Here is a 23,820-nt window from a genome sequence, read left to right on the forward strand (position 1 = left end):
GGGAATTGAACTGGGTCCCTACTGGTTCAGTCGCATGCAAGGCAAACACCCTACCACTGTGCTATTTCTCCCTCTGCGGCCCTTACAGTAATACTTTTTTATTTTTGCTTTTTTGGGCCACACCCCATGACACTCAGGTATTACTTCTGTCTATGCGCTCAGAAATTGCTCCTGGCTTGGGGGACCATAGGAGATGCCCGGGATCAAACCAAGGTCTGTCCTAGATCAGCCATGTGCAAGGCAAACACTGTGCCATTGCTCCGGCCCCTCCAGTAATACTTTTTATTTTATTTTATTTTATTGGTTTTATTTTTTTGGGGGGGGCCACACCTGGCGGTGCTCAGGGGTTACTCCTGGCTGTCTGCTCAGAAATAGCTCCTGGCAGGCACGGGGGACCATATGGGACACCGGGATTCGAACCAATCACCTTTGGTCCTAGATTGGCTGCTTGCAAGGCAAACGCCACTGTCTTATCTCTCCAGGCCCAGTAATACTTTTTAAATAAATATAAAATATGCCATTTAAAACAAAATTTTAAAAAATTTAAAGAGGGAGTAAGAAATGGCTGACTGTGGGGACTGCCAGGTGAAGTGCTGATTGCTTCACCTGTGGAGACTCCGCCCTGCTGTTCTTCTTCTGAGGAAACTGAGGACCTGAAGGGAGCCCTGTTCTGTGCTTCTCTGTCTTTTCTGAATCCTTGAAACTCTCCTCAGAGCCCTGGGAAGTGAACCCCCAAAAACTGCATTCTGAAGCTACCCAGCAAGCAAGTGAGTGAGTAAGAAATGGCTGACTGTGGGGACTGCCAGGTGAAGTGCTGATTGATTCACTTGCGGAGTCTCTGCCCTGCTTTTCTTCTTCTGAAGAAACTGAGGACCTGAAGGGAGCCCTGTCCTGTACTTCTCTGTCTTTTCTGAATCCTTGAAGCTCTCCTCAGAGCCCTGGGAAGTGAACCCCCAAAAAACTGCATTCTGAAGCTACCCAGTGAGTGAGTGAGTAAGAAATTGCTGACTGAGTGGGGCCCAACTGTGAAAAACTGTGAGTGATGCCTGTGTGTGTGTGAGTCTGTCTACTGTCCTCTTGCGTGAACCTCTTGGGAGTGGGTCGAAAAGAGGCTCCAGCAGAGCACTTAGCTCCGCTTCGCTACGCGGCCGTGCACTCTTTCTAAGAAAAAAACACCATCGCATCAAGAAGAAAAAATCACACTAAGAACTGTGCTGGATCACAGAAGCAAGCATTTCTCTCCGAACTGTCTTCTCTGCTGCGTGCTCGGGCCTAAGATTTGATCCTGTGTGAGGCTTCATTCATGGAGGACTCCCCTCCCTTAGAGTCAAGTCAACCCATCCAGAAAGGGCGGAGCCAGAGGAGTGTGCTGCCTGCATCATATAGCCAATGAATACTACCACAACATGTAGAAAAACCCACAATACAAGTGTGACAATGGGGAAACAACGCAGGCCAGCATCAGACATAGAGAATGAAAATGACAATTCTGATGACCAGATAATGACCAACCAACTAATCAACCTCTCAGATAAGGACTTTAGACTAGCAATATGGAAGATGCTCAAAGAACTCAAAGAAACCATGGATTGAGTTGAACAGAACACTAATAAGAACCAAGAAAATATGAAGACAGAAATCACAAAACTCCATGTTTCAGGTCTGAAAAAGTCAGTAAATGAAGTGAATGACAAAATGGAGAAGCTCTGGGACAGGGTATCAGAAGCTGAGAATAGACTTGGTGCTGTGGAAGATCAGATACATAACAACTCCATACAGCAGGAGAGATTGGACAAAAAAAACTTAAAGCAAATGAACAGACAATGGGAAAATTAGTCAAAGAATGGGAACAGATGAAAATAGAAGTCTATGATAAGATCAACAGAAACAACTTAAGAATCATTGGAGTCCCAGAGACCCAGGAAGAAAATTTCCAGGAAGAATCAACGGTCAAGAACATCATTAAAGAGAAACTTCCAGAGCTAAAGAATATATGTGATCAAATCCTGCATGCTCGAAGAGTACCAACCAAAAGAGACCCCAGAAAAACCACCCCAAGACACATCCTAGTCACAATGACAATTCCCACAGATAGAGACAGAATTCTGAAAACAGCAAGATCAAAAGGGGAAATTACGTTCAAGCAAGCATCCTTGAGATTTACAGCAGATCTGTCACCAGAAACACTCAATGCCAGAAAGCAGTGGTGGGATATTGTGACAAGACTGAATAAAATGAATGCTTCACCCAGAATACTGTACCCAGCAAAACTCACTTTCCGGTTTGATGGAAGAATACATGGTTTCACAGACAAAAAACAGCTCAGAAATTTTACAGACTCAAAACCAGTCTTAATAGAAAAACTGAAAGACCTAATTTAAGACAAGACTAACCAAAAGACACGCCAAATTTTGATATAAAGATGGCATTAAATTCCAGGACAATTCTTTCTCTCAATGTCAATGGGCTAAATGCACCAGTTAAGAGACACAGAGTGGCTAAATGGATCAAAAAACTCAATCCAACCTTCTGCTGCCTACAAGAAACGCACCTGAATAGTCAGAACAAACATAGACTCAAAATAAAAGGCTGGAGAAAAATTATCCAAGCAAACAACACCCATAAAAAAGCTGGAGTGGCCATACTAATATCAGATAATGCAAACTTTATACTCAGGAAGGTTGTAAGGGACAAAGATGGACATTTTATGTTAATCAAGGGGTATGTAGAGCAGGAAGAAATAACTCTCCTAAACATATATGCACCGAATGAGGGGCCAGCAAAATATTTAATACAACTGTTGACAAATCTGAAAAATAATATCAATAACAACACAATAATTGTGGGGGACCTCAACACGGTTTTGTCAACACTGGATAGGTCAACCAGACTGAAACCCAACAAGAATATACTAGACCTGAGGAGAGAAATAGAAGAAAGAGGCCTAGTGGATATATATAGGACACTCCATCCCCAGAAACCTGGGTACACATTCTTCTCCAATGTACATGGGACATTCTCCAGGATAGACTACATGCTGGCACATAAAACATACCTCCATAAGATCAAGAGGATAGAAATTTTGCAGACTACCTTCGCTGACCACAAGGCTCTGAAATTATTTGTGAATTCCAAAGGGACTCAGAAGAAAAACTTTAACACCTGGAAGTTAAACAGCCTCATACTCAATAACCAGTGGGTCCGAGATGAAATCAAGAAGGAAATCAAAAGGTTCCTGGAAACAAATGACAATAAAGACACAAACTATCAGAACTTATGGGACACAGCAAAAGCAGTACTGAGAGGAAATTTTATAGCTTTGCAAGCACACATCAGGAAGGAAGAAGGAGCTTACCTGAGTAGCTTAATGACACAGCTCATAGAACTAGAAAGTGCTCAACAAAAGGACCCAAAAATAGGGAGACAGAAGGAAATAACAAAGCTGAGAGCAGAAATCAACAAAGTGGAAACCCAAAAAACAATCCGAAAGATCAACGAAAGCAGAAGTTGGTTCTTTGAAAAAATAAACAAGATTGATAGACCACTGGCAAACCTAACAAAGAAAGAGAGAGAGAGAGACTTGATAACTCGTATTAGGAATGAAAAAGGAGAGATCACTACTGATATGACAGAGATTCAAAGGGTAATCAGAAACTACTTTGAGAAACTCTACGCCACTAAAAATGAGAACCTGGAAGAAATGGATAAATTCTTGGACTCTTATAATCTTCCACGGTTGAAGGAAGAGGATGTAGCATATCTAAATACCCCCATCACCATTGATGAAATTAAAACGGTAATCAAATGTCTGCCGAAAAACAAAAGCCCAGGCCCAAATGGATTCACTAATGAATTCTTTCAAACTTTCCAAGAGGAACTACTACCAATCCTGGCAAGACTCTTTCATGAAATTGAACAAACGGAAACACTTCCAAATACCTTTTATGAAGCCAACATCACCTTGATACCTAAACCAGACAGAGATGCTACCAAAAAAGAAAATTACAGACCAATATCGCTGATGAATGCAGATGCAAAGATCCTCAACAAAATCCTGGCAAATAGGATTCAATGCCTCATTAAGAAGATCATCCACTAAGATTAAGTAGGTTTCATCCCAGGAATGCAAGGATGGTTTAACATCCGTAAATCTATCAACATAATACACAACATCAACAACAAGAAAAATAAAAACCACATGATCATATCAATAGATGCAGAGAAAGCATTTGATAAGGTCCAACACCCATTCTTGATCAAAACTCTCAGCAAGATGGGAATGGAAGGAACCTTTCTCAATATAGTTAAGGCCATCTACCACAAGCCAGTGGCAAATATTATCCTCAATGGAGAAAAACTAAAAGCCTTCCCTCTAAATTCTGGCACAAGACAAGGCTGTCCTCTCTCACCACTCCTATTCAACATAGCACTGGAAGTACTTGCTATAGCGATTGGGCAAGAAAAGGATATCAAGGGAATCCAGATAGGAAAGGAAGAAGTCAAGCTCTCACTGTTTGCAGATGACATGATACTCTACTTAGAAAACCCTAAAGACTCTACCAAAAAGCTTCTAGAAACAATAGACTCATACAGAAAGGTGGCAGGCTACAAAATTAATACACAAAAATCAATGGCCTTTCTATACACCAATAGTAATAAGGAAGAAATGGACATTAAGAAAACAACCCATGGGGCCGGGTAGGTGGCGCTGGAGGTAAGGTGTCTGCCTTGCAAGCGCTAGCCAAGGAAGGACCGCGGTTCAATCCCCCGGCGTCCCATATGGTCCCCCAAGCCAGGGGCGATTTCTGAGCGCATAGCCAGGAGTAACCCCTGAGCGTCAAATGGGTGTGGCCCAAAAACAAAAAAAAAAAAAAAAAACAAAAATTAAAAAAAAAAAAAAAAAAAAAAAAAAGAAAACAACCCCATTCACAATAGTGCCACACAAACTCAAATATCTTGGAATCAACTTGACTAAAAATGTGAAGGACCTATACAAAGAAAACTTTAAAACTCTGCTCCAGGAAATAAGAGAGGACACGCGGAAATGGAAATGCATACCCTGCTCTTGAATTGGCAGGATTAACATCATCAAAATGGCAATACTCCCCAAGGCATTATATAGATTTAATGTGATCCCTCTAAAGATACCCATGACATTCTTCAAAGAAGTGGATCAGGCACTTTTGAAATTCGTTTGGAACAATAAACACCCTAGAATAGTTAAAGCAATCATTGGGGAAAAGAATATGGGAGAAATTACTTTCCCCAACTTTAAACTATACTACAAAGCAATAGTTATCAAAACAGCATGGTATTGGAATAAGGACAGGCCCTCAGATCAGTGGAATAGGCTTGAATACTCAGAGAATGTTCCCAGACATACAATCACCTAATTTTTGATAAAGGAGCAGGAAATCCTAAATGGTGCAGGGAAAGCCTCTTCAACAAGTGGTGTTGGTACAACTGGATAGCCACTTGCAAAAAACTGAACTTAGACCCCCAGCTAACATCATGTACGAAGGTAAAATCCAATTGGATTAAAGACATCGATATCAGACCCAAAACCATAAGATATATAGAACAACACATAGGCAAAACACTCCAGGACATTGAGACTACAGGCATCTTCAAAGAGGAAACTGCACTCTCCAAACAAGTGAAAGCAGAGATTAACAGATGGGAATATATTAAGCGGAGAAGCTTCTGCACCTCAAAGGAAATAGTGCCCAGGATACAAGAGCCACGCACTGAGTGAGAGAAACTATTCACCCAATACCCATCAGATAAGGGGCTAATCTCCAAAATATACAAGGCACTGACAGAACTTAGAAGAAAAAAACATCTAATCCCATCAAAAAATGGTGAAAAGAAATGAACAGACACTTTGACAAAGAAGAAATACAAATGGTCAAAATACACATGAAAAAATGCTCTACATCACTCTTCATCAGGGAGATGCAAATCAAAACAACGATGAGATACCACCTCACACCCCAGAGAATGGCACACATCACAAAGAATGAGAATAAACAGTGTTGGCGGGGATGTGGAGAGAAAGGAACTCTTATCCACTGCTGATGGGAATGCCATCTAGTTCAACCTTTATGGAAAGCGATATGAAGATTCCTCCAAAAACTGGAAATCGAGCTCCCATACGATCCAGCTATACCACTCCTAGGAATATACCCTAGGAACATAAAAATACAATACAAAAACCCCTTCCTTACACCTATATTCATTGCAGCACTATTTACCATAGCAAGACTCTGGAAACAACCAAGATGCCCTTCAGCAGACGAATGGCTAAAGAAACTGTGGTACATATACACAATGGAATATTATGCAGCTGTCAGGAGAGATGAAGTCATGAAATTTTCCTATACATGGATGTACACGGAATCTATTATGCTGAGTGAAATAAGTCAGAGAGAGAGAGAGAGAAAAACACAGAATGGTCTCACTCATCTATGGGTTTTAAGAAAAATGAAAGACATTCTTGCAATAATAATTTTCAGACACAAAAGAGAAAAGAGCTGGAAGTTCCAGCTCACCTCAGGAAGCTCACCACAAAGAGTGATGAGTTTAGTTAGAGAAATAACTACATTTTGAACTGTCCTAATAATGAGAATGTATGAGGGAAATGGAGAGCCTGTTAGAGTACAGGCGGGGGTCGGGTAGGGAGAAGGGAGACTTGGGACATTGGTGATGGGAATGTTGCACTGGTGATGGGGGTGTTCTTTACATGACTGAAACCCAAACACAATCATGTATGTAATCAAGGTGTTTAAATAAAATAAAAATAAGAAATAAATTCTGATACTTTTAATGCAAAAAATAAATTTAAAGAGGGTTTTCCTTCCCTACCCACACCCATTTTGGTGAAAAATTTTTTTAGTTTTTAGCATAGTCTTTCACTGAAATGGAGAAATTGTAACATTAAAATTAGAAAAAGCACTGAGCAATATCATATATTATATTTGGTGCCAAATATTAAATAGCTTTGAAAATCCCTCAAAACAAAGTAGACAATATATTAACCTTCAATATTATTTTTAGACATTTATTGATCTAACAGAGTTTAGCATTATGTGAGGTCATCTATAATTTTGCTAATCAGCTTTGAATGAATGATAATACATGTTTTGACCAAGAAGTACCTGAAGCATATATTGATCTAAGGTAGTACCCGGTAGGATATACCCCCATAGGAAAATAGTGGAATAATAGACATTTTTTCATTTTACTGTACATGTTAATCCTATCAAAATTTAAAAGAACAAACATAATTTTTTGGTTTTTGGGTCACACCCGGCAGCACTGAGGAGTTACTCCTGGCTCTACACTCAAAAATCACTCCTGGCAAGCTTGGGGGACCATATGGGATGTCGGGATTCAAACCACCATCCTTCTGCATGCAAGGCAAATGCCCTACCTCTATGCTATCTCTCCAGCCTCAGAACAAATATTTTAACATCAGCAGACAATAATTATATTTTTAAAATAATGTCAATGTTTGACTCCTGATATCAAAAATGTTACAAGTTTAGTAATAATTGCATTATATGTTTCCAGAGATGTCTATATTCTCTCTCTCTCTCTCTCTCTCTCTCTCTCTCTCTCTCTCTCTCTCTCTCTCCCTCCCTCCCTCCCTCCCTCCCCCACTTCCTTCACCTCAGGAAGACTCAAATGCAGAGCCTCACACATATAAGCAAGCATTCTACCACCAAAGCACATCCACCCACATCATATTTTTTCATTCTTTTAAAACTCTACAAGATAATTTTGTGGGAAAAACTACGTTGATTAGAATTTTATTAAAATTATTCTTACCTGATGTTGCACATCAGAATTTGTTGGGCAATTCAAAATAATTGGATCACATTCCTTAGCTGAGAGGGGGAAAAAAGACACAAACATTTATAAAGAAAGTGCATCCTCAATGGTAAAATACTCAGTATCACATGCTACCTTGGCATCTGGTAAACTCAGAAGGGTTTCCTGAGTATGGTCTCCCCGCTCCATACTGTTTGCTAAACAATACACCTAACCAAAGAGAACCAGGCAAAGTCTCTGGCTATCCTTGAGTGATGGGTTTCAGTTTCTTGGCAGAATTTTTACAGACAAGTCCATCTTCCTTTCAGACCAGGGCGACCACATTCTCTTGCTACTACCAGGTCTGTCTTAGTTTCTGGCCATTTACTCTGTTAAAGTACAACCCTGTTAGATGACACTCTGCTTTTATCCAAAACAAAGACATTCCCTAACTTCCTCTTTCTTTTCACTAACCCCTTTAACTTGTAAAAGTCTACCCAGATAGGAATTTTTGTCTCTTACTTGACCCTCCCATCCTGGTTGAATTTGAACTGGTAAATAAAGAGGTTTTGGTTTGGCAGGCCCAGAAAGATTACGAGGCAAGAAGCAACCCGACTCCATGAATTTCTCTCTATGACTGGCTTGGCTTATTAAATTTTCATGGCGACTCTGCTTTAGACCCCCTCACCTGGAGTCGGAAATACGGTGTGTGGATTTTTTTTTACAAAACTCCATTGGGACTGTGTATCTTTTTTTTTTTTTTTTTTTTTTGGTTTTTGGGCCACACCCTGTGACGCTCAGGGGTTACTCCTGGCTATGCGCTCAGAAGTTGCTCCTGGCTTCTTGGGGGACCATATGGGACGCCGGGGGATCGAACCGCGGTCCGTCCTAGGCTAGCGCAGGCAAGGCAGGCACCTTACCTCCAGCGCCACCGCCCGGCCCCGGGACTGTGTATCTTGAAGCGTCCCTTTTTTTTTTTTCCACATATAAGTTGTGTCTCTATAGCTCTGCACTACCTTCTAGTGCCTCCCAGAACAAGTCCTGTAGTATTTTACTTCCCTGAGCTGTGAGCATATTATCAATCTCACCTTTCTAGTGTTAAGTGTCATATATTTGGTTATTTCTACAGCCTAAAGGCAAGATCTTTCCTTCATCCATAGAATACACATTCCCTCTGAGTGCCCATACATCATAGACCCATTAGTTCATTAATATGTCTGACATTTTATCAAATTTATCAGACAAGAAAAAATGAAATTATATTTGTCTTGTACTCATAAAAGTCAAACTAAAACACTTTCAGTTCTATTGTTAAAATGGGAATTGCCCATGAACTTCAAAGGAACTGTATATGCATGCTCAATATTGAATAATCTTTCAAAACTGATTGCTACAAAGAAAACTTTCATCATTATTCTATTAAGTCTATGCCAATTTCACAGCTCCCTGACTAGTGAAGATTTTGAGTATAAATGTGGTAAAAAGTGACTTGTTCCATCATATTTTAATCTTTAACCATGGAAGTCAGATACAGACTCTAACATAAAATTTGACAGAAATAGTGTTTAACCGAAATAACGTATTTAATGCATTGTAAATATTTACAGTTGTAAAGTCTTAAAAGCACTTTAACTGGAGTATCAAAAGTTAAGATTAAAGGAGAGCTTGCTTCAGCTAATAACTTTTTTTTTTTTTTTTTTTTTTTTTTTGGTTTTTGGGCCACACCCGGCGGTGCTCAGGGGTTCCTCCTGGCTGTCTGCTCAGTAATAGCTCCTGGCAGGCACGGGAGACCAAATGGGACCCCGGGATTTGAACCAACCACCTTTGGTCTTGGATCGGCTGCTTGCAAGGCAAACGCCGCTGTGCTACCTCTCTGGGCCCCAGCTAATAACTTTTAAGATTCATTGCTATTTATTCACTCCATAGTGTTAGGAACCATGAGATTCTGGTTCGTCCACATACAAGGCAAATAGCTTAACCCCCTGATCATTTCCCTGATTCTTCAGACAATATATTTTCAGTTAAAGCAGTAGAGACTCGATCTAAGCTTTGTTTCTCAAGATGAAACTTAGCAACCCTGACTGTTTGTCAGCATTGTATATTCCTGGGTCCTACCATAGATTTCTTTAATTGTAATAACAGAGGTCCCAAAAATCTGATATCTAAAAGAAAGAGTACAAAATTCTGATTACACTACAGCATGGTTCTTCACAGAAGATATAAACATAATAGTCATAGCAATTCTCTTACTGGCTCTTATTACTGTTAACTTAGCATTATTTGTGAAAGTATGTTTTACCCCAAAATGAAAACTCAAATTTTCTCATATAGTACCTCAAATACTACCTTGTTCTACTCTCCTCAAAAGAAAACATTTATTTAGTCATCCTTAATTTGGTGTTATGATTTTGTGGAAGTGGTTGATTTTATTGTACCAAGAGAATCTCAGGATATCTTGGTCAAGGTTGAGTGGGAGGGAGCATATAGAACGAGTAGGATGACAATGTAGAACAAATTATGAAGACGTTCGGGGTCTTAATTTTTCTATTAGAACAAACAGCAATTAATACAATATATGTTGATATGCAAGATATTATATAAAATATAACAAATTAGCTTTCTCACTTTAGACATTTAGACAATTTCATTTTTTAATTACTTTTGTGTTTTTCTTACTACTTACTTATTTTCTCCTAATTTTCCCAAACCAAACTACTTCTCAATTTAATTTAAAGTGTTATAAAAAGCTTCTCCAATATCATTTATGCTGAAGATCAAATTCTTCACAATATAAGTGGAATCAATCGATATTATTTTACATTAATCTTAATTTACCACAATATTTTTGAATAATAAAAAAATCAAGAGCATGAGAGAAAATAAAAACAAAAGCATTAATCATGATACTTTTATGTAAAATTTCCCCTCATTGGGGCTGGAGAGATAAAACAGTAGGTAAGGTACTTGCCTTGCATACAGCTGACCTAAATTTGATTCCTAGAATCCTAAATTGTCCCCAAAGCACCACCAGGTGCTTTGCTGAGTGCAGGCCAGGCGTAGCCAACCCCTGAGCACTGCTGGGTGTGGTCCCTTAATTTTTTTCAATTCTCACTATGGATTTGGCTATTCAGAGAGTTTTATGATCCTATACAAACTTTGTTATTGAATGTTATAAGTATTAACAACTAAGACTGCCATCTACATTTGGACAGGGTCTCCATTTGATCTGTAAATTCATTTCTTCTCAAATTCACATGCATTCTATTTTCTTAAAAGCAACTCTAGGAGCCAGAGAGATAGTACAACAGTAAGGCATTTGCCTTGCACAGGCCAACCCAGGAGATGGTGGTTTGATTCCTGGCATCCCATATGGTCTTCCCAGTCTAACAGGGATGATTTCTGAGTGCAGAGCCAGGAGTAACCCCAGAGCACTGGGTGTGACCCAAAAACCAAAAAGAGAAAAAAAAAGCAAGTCTAGTGAGAACATCATCATAAGCATCAAATGATGACACTGACCACTTTATGATACATTAAAATATAAATAATACATATATTAACCATTCAAATACTGGACTAAGTTTATTAACTTCTGGATATAATTCTTATGCATAAAAGAAAGTATGCATTTACTATTCCTCATGAATAGGGATGGGGAAAATATCGATTTCCCTGCCTTTACTTTTTCTGCTCCATCCACGAGCTCCAGACCTTTGAGCTATCTCTCTAAGCCTTAGTTAAGGTTCTGTCAAATTTAAATTTTAGAAAAAAACCCAATAGTTGTTACAGCACTTTCAAGTTGCTAAGAAACAATCTCTTTCTTTCAAAACAGGAAATCTTATTTAGCAATAACAAAAAAAGTAACCCACACACATATACAGAAAAACTTCAGACTGCTTGAACCTTCACAATGCAAGTAAAATCACTGTCCTTGTTCAAAACAGCACTGTTCTGAATCTCTGCAAAGCAATAGTCCCAAGACATTTTTTTTCCCTCACAAATCTCTTGCTAGATTTCTTGTCACCCCATCTGGTGCTCATGTATACTAGGCACCATCACAAACACATGTCAGTGATTCCCAAGCATCCTAGGAGATGGCTGTCAATATTGTCCTTATTCTGCAGACGGAAAACAGAGATCCTGAGATGTTAAATCACATGTTAATACATGGCAGTTTGGCTACAGTTCAGTTCTCTGTCCTCTACGGCATACCTATGACACACCCCTTTTCTATAGGGTTGGCACACCCTGCAAATTCTTGAAGCTTCTCAGATGGGCTCTCACAGTGAGTTATGTGTATCAACATCTCAGATAGATATTACATTGCAGGTTCCTGGACCCGATCCCAGATTGACTACATTATGATTTCCAGGAGGTGGCCCAGTGTTTTAAACAGACTTGCTAGAAAGTTCCTCTTTCTGAGCTGAAATTAAAACACTGCTGCCCAGGACATGACTTCTTTGTCAGTTATTGCTTGGCTGTGCCTCCACTTTCTTGTCAAATGAAAGAATCACAAACTGGCAGATCCAGGGCACTCAGCAGTCACTCAGAAAGAGAATGTGAGGTTCCCCTCTGTCAGTACTACTAGGATTTATTCTCAAACCTGACTTGTAGCCTCTTCTAATTACACAATTGCATAGAAGACAATAGAAAGGAGACTGATGTCATTTTAGTGAGCAGGGCTAAGAGCCTGCTGGGTAAGCAATGGTGGGCAGGGGAAATTTGGCAGAATTCTTGACATAATCATAGGCTGGTCATGTGGGGAGGCCCCAACCCTCCAATCTGGGTTCTCTATGCTACTCATTATTGAGAAGATTGCTGGGGAAACCCATATTTGCATAGGCTGGGGTGTCCCCCTCACTAGAAAACCAGCTAGGGGCTTCTTTGATTGTTCCCACCTCACATTTCCCCTCCACTCTGGGTTATCGAATAGCAGTGTGGCCTCCAATATAAATACATCCTTAAATACTGGCCCACAGGGTAAATTAGAAGAAAAAAAAAACAGCTTCAGCTTAGCCGAATTTTTGTTTGTTTGTTTTTGTTTTTGGGCCACACCCGGCGGTGCTCAGGGGTTACTCCTGGCTGTCTGCTCAGAAATAGCTCCTGGCAGGCACGGGGGACCATATGGGACACCGGGATTTGAACCAACCACCTTTGGTCCTGGATCGGCTGCTTGCAAGGCAAACGCTGCTGTGCTATCTCCCCCGGCCCAGCTTAGCAGATTTAAAAAAAAAAAAAAAATTAAAAAAAAATTTTTTTTTGCTTTTTTTGGGGGACCACACCCTGTGACACTCAGGGGTTATTCCTGGCGGTGTGCTCAGAAATTGTTCCTGGCTCAGGGGACCATATGGGATGTCAGAGGATAGAACCAAGTTCCATCCTAGATCGGCCACGTGCAAGGCAAACACCCTACCACTGTGCTATCGCTCTGGCCCCTGTTTTGTTTTGGGGGCCACACTTGGCAGCACTCAGGGGTTACTCCTGGCTCTGTGCTCAGAAACTGCCCCTGGCAGTCTTGGGAGACCATATGGGATGCCAGGAATAGAACGTGGGTCCAACCTGGGTCACCTGCTTGCTAGGCAAAAGCCCTACCACTGTGCTATTGCTCCAGCTCGCTAATTTAATTATTTTTTATTTTATTTTTATATTTAAACTATGAAATTACAAAGCTTTTATGATTAGGTTTCAGGCACCATTGTTTGAATATCAATCTCTTCATCATGTCTATTTTCTACTACCTATGACCCCTACCCCACCATTTACTCCACTTTACTTCCTACCCTCCTTACCCCCAGTTCTGTCCTCCAGCCCCCTTGAGAGATTGTTTCTTTCTGAATATCAGTTCTCAACGTGTTTGTTTTCATTGTCTTTGGGTAATCATGAGGTTAGCAGCTTTTGTGGTCTGCACTGTGCCTATGGGTTATGCTTAGAGCATTAGGGCCTGAGAAGCACACCTTGCCCTCTTGTCTACAAATAGAACTTTCTATAGTTTGGCTAGAAATAATTTCACATGATCCCTTGCCCAACCTCAAGGTTCAGACCTGGCCAAAGCCCTCCCTGATGATAACTGACACTATTGGCTACGTAACCTAAAAGTCCACGTCACAATTATCCCCAAAGCTGTGCTCTGGGAAGGGGATGGGAAAAGACAGTCTCTCTGCTATTTTGAATAGTACTAAGTTAAAAGCTGGAATGTGAGGGACCATCATGTAAGAAAGTCTACCTGAAATGAGAGTGAACACCGCAACACAGAAGACACAGAATTGAGAGAGAGAGAGAGAGAGAGAGAGAGAGAGAGAGAGAGAGAGAGAGAGAGAGAGAGAGAGGAGAGAGAAGAGAGAGAGAGAAGAGAGAGAGAGAAGAGAGAGGGAGAGAGGGAAGGAGGGAGGGAGGGAGGGAGGGAGGGAGGGAGGGAGGGAGGGAGGGAGGGAGGAGAGAGAGGGAGGGAGGGAGGGAGGAGAGAAGGAGGGAGGGGGAAGGGAGAACATCAATTTTTTTTGTTTGTTGGTTTGGTTTTTTGTGGGTTTTGGGTCACACCCGGCAGTGCTCAGGGGTTACTCCTGGCTCCATGCTCAGAAATTGTTCCTGGCAGGCACAGGGGACCATATGGGATGCCAGGATTCGAACTGATGACCTTCTGCATGAAAGACAAACACCGTGCCTCCATGCTATCTCTCCCACCCTGGGAAAGCATCATTTTAATGTATCTATCGTGTCCTCAAGCGCCATTAATTCTTCCCCACTTTCTGAAATAAATCTGAATTAAACTCTTGCCATTTATAATCAAGAATTCAGGTCAACTTCACTCTTTTCATAAATTTTTTTTAAAACCATAAGAATTAAATGTAAAACGTGTTAAAAATTTATAGATGTTAATAAAAATATTTATGCCCAAGATCATCACCAAGTCATGATTATCAGATATTTTGGTTTCACAATTGCAAATAATGAAAAACTATTTTGACTAGTGCTTTGTTCATGATATTAAAATAATCCCAAGTTCAGGTAGTTATATGAGCTGTACATACCTTTAGGGAGTCCTGTATCTTGAATAGGATATTTGTTTGACTGTAGAAACCAACAGAAAAAAAAAGAGTTATTTTAAAACACAATTATAAGATCAAAGTATAAAGAAAGCTTTGTTTGGGAAAGTCGTGTTTTTCATTTCAAACTTTGTAAGTCTTTGCCTTGGTTTTTGTCAATAGGCCTGACTCAATTTTTTATTCTCAATTTATGAAATTTATAGAATTTATTCTCAAGTTATAGAGATAAAAACTGACCAGAAATTAATGTTAGAACACAAAGTAAAAAAGACTAATTTCCTCTGCTCTGACCACTAAACCACACTTCCTTTCTTTTCTGCAGTGCTATTTTCCCTATGCATTTCCTGCATTGAAACTGAGGAGTACCTGTTTTCATAAATGATGGAGAGATGTAGCTTTGCTAGGTTGGGGAGCACCATATGTGGTGCTGAAGAACAAACCTAGGTTGGCTACATGTAAAGTAAGTGCTTTACCTGCTATGCTTTCTCTGGTTTGAACCCTATCTTCTTTAGATAGGGTTTAGATAGGTTTAGAAAGCACTCCCACAGTGCCTGAGGCTACTACCACCCCCTGGAATATTCCAGCACCCCTCCTTCTACAAGTAGAATAATGCAGTATCATGCACTTTGAAAAGACTACTCTATTTTGGAATGGCCCAAGTGGCACTTAGAACCAAGGGGCCCCTCCCAGCGATGCTCTGGGTGTCAATGAGAAGGATTGAGGATATGGTGCTGCTCAAGCATTCACTAGTGCCAGGGATACTCAGCCACCACATCAATGCTTGGGGGTTTCTGTTGGAGTAAATAGTTCTTCTTTTACTTAGGATAATTCTGCTGTGCAATATGCGTGCCCCTCCTGGATAGGAATAACCTCTGTTATTCCCTACCTGTTCTCCATCTATGAGGGGTGGTCCTACTCTTCCCAATAAAGAGCTAGGGTCAGAGAGACTTCTGGTTTCAGTTCCACAGTTTGCCTGTTTGCCTACTGGTACCCTTTGCCTGTTTGCAGATAGTTTGCAGTGAAAGTTCCTAAACCTGTTTTAGCTCCCTAACCTTGTGTGGATTATTTCCTGTGTTCGCATTGCTTCTAGACCTGCATTCCCCAATCTCCCTGGGATTGAAGCATGAGGCTTCCACTACAGTTTCCAGAACTGATGTAGTAGTTGGGGGACACCATGTAGTTTCAAGGATCAAATTGGGAAAAGCTGTATGCAAGGCATATATCCTAACCATTGAACAACCTCACTGATCCCCCATAAAGATTGTCCTAAATTGTAGAATGTCGGTCCACCTAATAAGTCTATAACTCTTGGTTACTATAAAGTAATCCTATTATTGCCTTCAATCTCACATTAGAGATTTAAAATTCTGAGAATGTAAAATTAAACAGACAAGTAAATACAGATCTCATCTAAAATAGATTGCTCTTGAGGGTTAGAGAGAAAACACAGGAAGTTTGCTTGTCATGTACTCAGATCACCCGTGTTTAATTCTTGGAAGCACATATGATACTACCAGTACTGCCAGGTATGATACCCCAAACACATGTGGGTGTGCAAAAACATAAAGAAAAGAAAAAGAATAGAGAATGTAAAATAAGAGTTACCCCCAGATAGACCGAGGCTAGAACAGAGTGAGTAAAGTGTTTGCCTTGCACACTGCTGGCCCAGGTTTGATCTCTGACAGATCCTATAGTCATCTGAGCCCAGCAGGAAAGATACCTGACCTCAGAACCAGGAGTAATTCCTGAACATCACCCAATAAGCCCTTTCCCCAAACAAAAACCATTGCTTCTATAAGCATGTCATATGGGAAATTTATCTTGGAAAAATATCATTCAACAGGTATCACTATGAATGTGCCTGTGTGACCTACCATATGAAAAGATAAAGTGCTTGGGTCTGTGTCTTCTACTGGCTCCTTTGTCATGTGATCTGAAAAAAAAAACAACAAACAAACAAATGGAGACTTTTTTTCAATTTATAAGTACAGATGTGCCCTATGGTAATAATGATCCTCAACACAGAGGAAAGCTACCTTCAGTAGGTCAGATAAAAAATATCTTATATTCAAACAGTAATGGAGAGGAAATAAGAAGGAATGGGTTCAAACAGCATCATAAGAGAAAAACACAAGCATTATTTATAAAAAATAAATCAGATGTTTACAAAATATTCACTTACATATATTGACTCAGTGACAATTCTGGTGGACTCCAACATGTCAGGACCAATGCATCCTCTGGCCCTCACACTGAAATACTGGGAGTAGCTCCAGGCCTCTGAGAACCCTTTGGGAATTCCCCAAATATATATATCATATACACACATATATGTTTGCTTCTAAATGAGTTACATATGAATTATAATGTGCCTTACCGTTAATAAACCAAAAGTGCTCCTCATTTCTTAATATTTTGTTTATGTTTTGTCACTTGTGTGAAATTTAAGGAACTTTATGAGATTAAAAATTTCTAAGATATAGAAAAGTCTCACTCATCTATGGGTTTTAAGAAAAATTAAGGATATTATTTAAAAAAAAAGAATATTATTATAATAATGCCCAGAGAAAATAGAGATGAGGGCCAGAAGGACCAGCTCACAATATGAAGTTCTCCACAAAGAATGGTGAGTGCAGTTAGGAAAATAACTACACTAACAGCTATCATGACAATCTTGATGAGTGAGAAAAGTAGAATGCTGTCTCAAATACAGGCAGGGGTTGGGAAGAAGGGAGGGGGGCATAAGTGGTGGGAATATTGCACTGCTGAAGGGGGGTGTTCTGTTTATTACTGAAGCCCAACTACAATCATGCTTGTAATCATGGCGCTTAAATAGAGATTTTATTTTAAAAAAAGCTTTCTAAGAAATATAGAAAACTATGGACTGGGGTCAAGGCTACAACTAGATTTTGTGAATTTATAAATTGAAAAAAAGTTGCCCCTTCTCCAAGAGAGGAAAACTTTTTATACAACATCTGCTGGAAGATTCTTAATAAATCACTAAATGTTTGAGTAAAGATCTGTGCAACATACAACCTACACAACCTGGTGATCTTGAGCCATTCAAAAACCTACTTATATTTTTTACCCTTCAAATCTTTATGTTCTATGAACTAGGCAATTCTCAGAATTCCATTTAGGGGTCCAGTTGAACACACCAAACTATATACTAAAATGAGAATGTGTATCTGTGCTCACTTCTGAGAAAGTGCCTAGTCTGTCCACATTTCTTTACCAAGCAGGTGTGGACAATGTTCAAAGTAGAAATAGTGTGAAAGAACCACATTTTGTTTGTTTGCTTTTTTGACAATAAGTCATAAGAGATGCTAAAGAAAGGGGCCCCAGAGCATTTGGGATGACTGGGGGAAATGTTTGCCCATCTTTTCCATGGGGCAGATGTTGCCTATCACCTATATGGACTGCCTGTGCCTGACAGAGTCCAGTGATGACGGAATGAAATGCTAAGTCCAGAAGGATGAGTTGTAGTCAGAAGAAAGGATAGGGAGGGAAAGCACTGAGGCAGAGGGAACAGCACAGGCAAAAGCATCAACACAGAAAAGCACATAACTCCTAAATATTTGTCAGAGAAATACGAGACACTTGTGTGCTTTTTAGCTGTGGCTTTCTAGATTTCCATAATCTAGTTTCTGTTTGAGATTCACTCTCTACTTCCCTCCTCTTATCACAGCCTCATCTTAACTATTTCATTTTCACCAAACTGTAACTGTGTGATAATGTGGTTAAAAGCTGAGCAATATGGCAATGAAGGGGGACCACCCTTCTCATGTGAAAATCTATATGCAACTTTTAACTTTCCCCAAACTCAATTTCTAAGGCTGTTGATCTTAAAGCCTTACTGAAAAGTCTATGAATACATCCTTCATATGTCATATATGTGATATTATCTTTGTTTTGTGTTGAGTCACATTCAGCAGTCCTGGGGGTGATTATTCCTTACTATCTGCTCAAAGTTAACTCATGATGGTGCTCAAGGGATGATGTAGAGCCAAGGATGGAGTGCAGGCCTCCTGCATGTAAAGCATGGCTCCACCCATTTCTTCAGCCCCATGGTCTTCTTAAAAGAAGAAACTAGAGCAGAGAAAATGTTAAGGATTCCATAAAGAAGATAAAATATATTTGAAGTACTGGATAATATTCATAAACACACATCATGCTTGTATATAACATCCAGGTGGACTTGCACAGTTCAAATCCATGTTGATCAAAGGTCACATGCACTTTAAAGTGTTCCCTTCCTGGGTTGTGGTATTTAGCAGGAATTGATAATAGCTGGCATTCTTTGTGCTTAAAGGCTGCAGTGTGGGGAGGTGAGAGGCCATCAGAGCAGGAGGTTTTCTAAATGTCTTTGACCATGGCCTGAGACTGCCTACTATGCTTATGACACAGTCCTGTTTCTGGCATAAAATCATATGACAGGAAAGAAAAGATGGGGAACTCTTTTCTCTTTCAGAAAGGAGGGCCTGGGGCTCTGTGTATAGCAATGCAGACAGCTGAGCACTAGGTAACTTACCATGTTTCCCCGAAAATAAAATATCCTCCAAAAATAAGACCTACTTACAGGTTTCCTTCTAGGTGAAATATAAGGCATCCCTCCCTCTCCAGAAAACAACCCCCTCCCCCAGCTCTGTCTCAGTAACTCTGGTTCCTAGGGCTACCCCAACTGGTGTCTAGCAAATAGTGACATTATGCGGAGTCCTGACGCTGTTCTGTATACAGGTAATAATTTTCCTTTATTTTGATTTAACAAATATATACCATATTCTTCCTCATGGAAAAATAGATATCCCCTGAAAATAAGTCCTAGTGTATCTTTGGGAGCAAAAGTTAATATAAGACACTGTCTTATTTGGGGGGGAACAGGGTAATATCTAGTGCCTTTAGCCTAAAAAAATACTGTTACCCAAGAGCTAAGCAATGAGAAAAAACCAAATGAGGAAGTAATACAAGAGACTGTTGATTATATACAAGCATTTTGTTAGAAACAAGGAGAAAAAAATTGAATGGAAGGAACCTGGGATTCCCTGGAGAGTCCACAGGCCTGTCAGTGAGAGCACTGGAGCAACCTTGGACAAGTCCAGTAATGTGACCTTGTTTAACTCAAGTAATTATCTGCAGCCTGGGGCTCTCCATCTGCAACAAGAGGTGCCAGATCACTGTTTCCCACATTTAGAGGAGTTATACTGGTCCAGTCAGGTTTGGAAATCACCAAGTTGTATGGGTTGCCATACGCCTTGCTTCTTCCTGATTGGCCACTGAATTAAGCATGGCTCCTGGTTTAGGAAGTGGGCAAGAGTTACAGCAAGCAACAAGAACATGAGGACCCAAAGTCACTTGCTGTGGTCTTGCATCTCTGAAAATAAAAGAAACTGAAGGTGGCTAGGTCACATTGAACTGATAGATTTTCATGTAAAAAATTCAGAAGGCAAGCGGGAAGACACTGTGCTCTGAAGCCAAAGGACAAATCTTTTAAGGGCTTCTATTCTTTTTATTCAAATTGTTATGGTAGTCATCATTTCTGTCATTGCTAAGACTGTGGATATAATTTTTCTCCCAAATTTCATGGGGCCCTATGTACTAGGTCCAATTTGGTATCTTCTCTGTGCCTTCACTAGGACAATTGTTTGCATTTGCTTCCAACTACCTTTGTTCTACCAAGCCTTGACTGAGGGAAGCAATTAGGCTATTTGGAGGAGGATGGATCCTGGTTATTTTAGACTGTTGAGAAGTAGAAAGTTGTCTTAACTTATTATTCTGGAAGCTGTGCCTTTACATTAGTAAGTACAAAATTACAGCTTATTTGGAAACCTTAAAGTGTTGAGTTTTTTTTTTTTTTAAATAGGCCTCAGATAGTAGCAGGCTGGATATCCAGGCATTGCTATGATATCTAATGGGACATAGGCATGAAGAAGTCAAAACAGACAGGAGAGTCCAGGTTATCTTGGAGGTAGCAAAGCAGCAGCTAGCAGTCCAAAAAGGTGGTAATGGGAAGGGGTGAGGGTCTCCTGCAGTTAATATGGCAACAGGGGGTGCTTTCTCCCAAAGCTGTTGTCACTCTTCTGGATTCTGAGCAAGGCTAGATAATCCCCAAAGTAGTAGGCAACTCTACTAACTCATGGAGATCTAGAAAGTTCCTTAAAAGGCCAGAGAGAAAGGACATGTGGGTAGGTTAAACAAGGTTTCTGCAGGGGGCAGCTGGCCTGACATCAGGCACCTCAGGGGAGACAAAGAATGGGTCTAGGTTGCAGGTTGCACAGTCATTCGTGCAACCAGGCACTACATGCCAAGCCTGTGATATTCTGGAGTGATCACAGAGCGCCACGTGCCCCCCTAGCTTAAGAAGGGGTGCCACAGGTAACAGCATTTTTAGACTATAGGCATTAGATACTAAGGTACCTAGAGATCAGCTGTCTGCATGCTATACACACAGCCCCAACTCCTCTTTTCTGAAAGTGAAAAAGGTCCCCCACCTTTGACTTATTGAGTGCCCATTTCACAGGATAATAGAGAAGTCAGAATCTGAACCTAAGAACTTCTAGCTTTCAACTCTGGTTGTTTTCCACTAGATTCCAAAAGAGCTTAGTGACCTAATACTTGTCAGTCTTTCCGGGGGAACCTCTGAGTCCAAATACTCCTTTAAATGTTTTTTATGATTTTGTTTTAGAGGGACCCAGACTTTGGTCTCTGGCACAGTGGTCTCTAGCACTCCGGACCAGAGTAGGACTGCATATTCCAGGATTATAAATAGGACATTTTAGACTAGTTAGCTAAGTATCACCAAGAGTGACCCTGATACTTAGCCAATTAGTCCAAAATCTGGGTCTCATATACAGACCATTATTCCATGATGCCCAGGCTATCTCCCCCACTCCCAAACAGCATATTTGTAGAAGTGTTACAATAATTCTGGATTATAACAAACTTTTTTTTTTGGCTTGATTACTACTATAAAAATTCTAGTTCCTATGAAGGTCATGTTCTGAGGTAGGAGAGGGTAGATTGCCAACGTTTGGGGGACACACTTCAACTAACAATAGTCAGGGTGAACTATGCCAACCAACTCACTCTGTAGCCCTACAACGTTATATCTCCCCCACAAGCAAACTACAGTTAGGCCAGGGATATGGCTCAAAGGGAATGAACCAATGCCTGATATGGGCATGGCTCTCAATGTAATTCCTGGCTGCACATGGTCTATTAGCATCCCTTGGCATAGATCAGGTAACCCCAAACACCAATAGATGTGGCCCTCATGGGCCTGTCTGTATACTTTTTTACCAGGCACTAACATATCACAAGGAATGGCCCTCAATACTCCCACTCCCAAACAATACTGGTGAGGCACCTATTTAATAAAAACACACCCACATATCAATCCAAGATCCCCATACTTTGTTATTCCAATGACAACGCCAAGTTTAAGACTCATCATTCAGATGAAGGCTCAAATCTCATGATGGACTTGATCAGAATCTCTCAGGGGCCTGAGAGACAGGCCCCACATCAACTGCTTCTTCAGAAGTTACCATCTCTCATTAACCAACACACACACCCTTGGGAACTACCCAGCAGCTGTGCTATCACATTCTTACATAACCCATGATTAGTCACATTCAATAGTTCCTAGAGACAATTTCTCAAAGACAGTTCAAAGATTCCTCTGGAAAGATGTTGTTTTGGAGAAAACAATGAGGAAAAGCATGTTAGAGTTTCCCAACTTTCCTGAACATCAAACACACAAAGGGATCTTTGTCCTTTCTAGATATGAGTGAGTGTCCTATACAAAAAAAACTACAAAACACTGCTTCAAAAATCAGAGGACACAAAGAAATGGAAACACATATCCTGCTCATGGATTGGGAGGATTAACATAATTAAAACGGCAATACTTCCCAAATCATTAAAATGCAATTTAAATCATAAGTTTAAATTTTAATGTAATTTAAATTTAAAGCATTTAATGCAATCCCTACATAGATATCTATGACATTTTTCAAAGAGATAGATCAAACACTCCTGAAATTCATATGGAACAACAAACTTCCATGAATATATAAAGCAATCCTTGGGAAAAAGAAGATGGGAGGCATCATTTTTCCCAATTTCAAGCTATACTATAAAGCAGTAGTCATTTAAAACAGCATAGTACTGGAATAAAGACAGACCCTCAGAATGGAATAGACAAATATTCTGAGGCTGACCCTTAGGTATATGAGAAATTAATCTTTAATAAAAGGGCAGGAAATATGAAGTGGAACAACTCTTCAACAAGAAGTGTTGGGAAAACTGATCAGCTATATGCAAAAAAATGAGCTCAAATTTTTCCTTAATGTCATGCACAAAATTCAAATCAAAATGGGCTAATAAACCTTGATATTAGACCTGAAACCATACATATATAGAGGAAAATGTAGGCAGAACTCTATATGACACTGAAGAAACACCACTGGCAAGCAAATAAAAGAAAAAAATCAAATGGGACTACATTAATCTAAGAGGTTTCTGCACCTCAAAGGAAATGATGACTAGAATACAAAGACTCCCTGTGGAATGGAAGAAGCTATTTACCCAGTACCCATCTAATAAAGGTTTAATATACATGATATACAAGGCACTGGTAGAGCTTAGCAAGAAAAAAATCTAATCCTATCCAAAAATGAGAAGAAATGAACAGACATTTCCTCATATAAGAAATACTAATGGCCAAAAGGGCACATGAAAAGAGGTTTCTTGCCATTAGTCATCAGGGAGATGCAAATCAAAACATCAATGAAATATTAATTTACACCACAGAGACTCATACACATCACAAAAAAACAAGAACAACCAATGTTGGCGTGGATGTTGGGAGAAAGGAACTCTCAGTCACTGCTGGTGGGAATGTTTACTGGTCTAGCCTTTTTTGGGAAAACAATATGGATATTTCTCAAAAAACTAGAAATTGAGTTTC

At 40.0% G+C, this 23,820-nt stretch overlaps 2 protein-coding genes across 2 annotated transcripts in view; both read right to left on the minus strand.

Moving 5' to 3' along the window:
- The window catches only part of LGALS8 (galectin 8), an 811,943-nt gene that overhangs the window by 99,553 nt on the left and 688,570 nt on the right, over positions 1 to 23,820 (minus strand). The gene's annotated exons all lie outside the window — the stretch shown is intronic.
- Positions 1 to 23,820, minus strand: part of EDARADD (EDAR associated via death domain) — a 67,310-nt gene that overhangs the window by 37,114 nt on the left and 6,376 nt on the right. Inside the window, exons 2-4 of the mRNA XM_049789021.1 lie at positions 16,727 to 16,785; positions 14,838 to 14,877; positions 7,831 to 7,889 (exon numbers count right to left, since the gene is read on the minus strand). Coding sequence (XP_049644978.1) covers positions 7,831 to 7,889; positions 14,838 to 14,877; positions 16,727 to 16,785 — 158 coding nt within the window. The remainder of the gene's footprint in view (positions 1 to 7,830; positions 7,890 to 14,837; positions 14,878 to 16,726; positions 16,786 to 23,820) is intronic.

The sequence above is a fragment of the Suncus etruscus genome, chromosome 15 (genome assembly GCF_024139225.1).
Source record: "Suncus etruscus isolate mSunEtr1 chromosome 15, mSunEtr1.pri.cur, whole genome shotgun sequence".
In the NCBI taxonomy this organism is placed as follows: Eukaryota; Metazoa; Chordata; class Mammalia; order Eulipotyphla; family Soricidae; genus Suncus; species Suncus etruscus.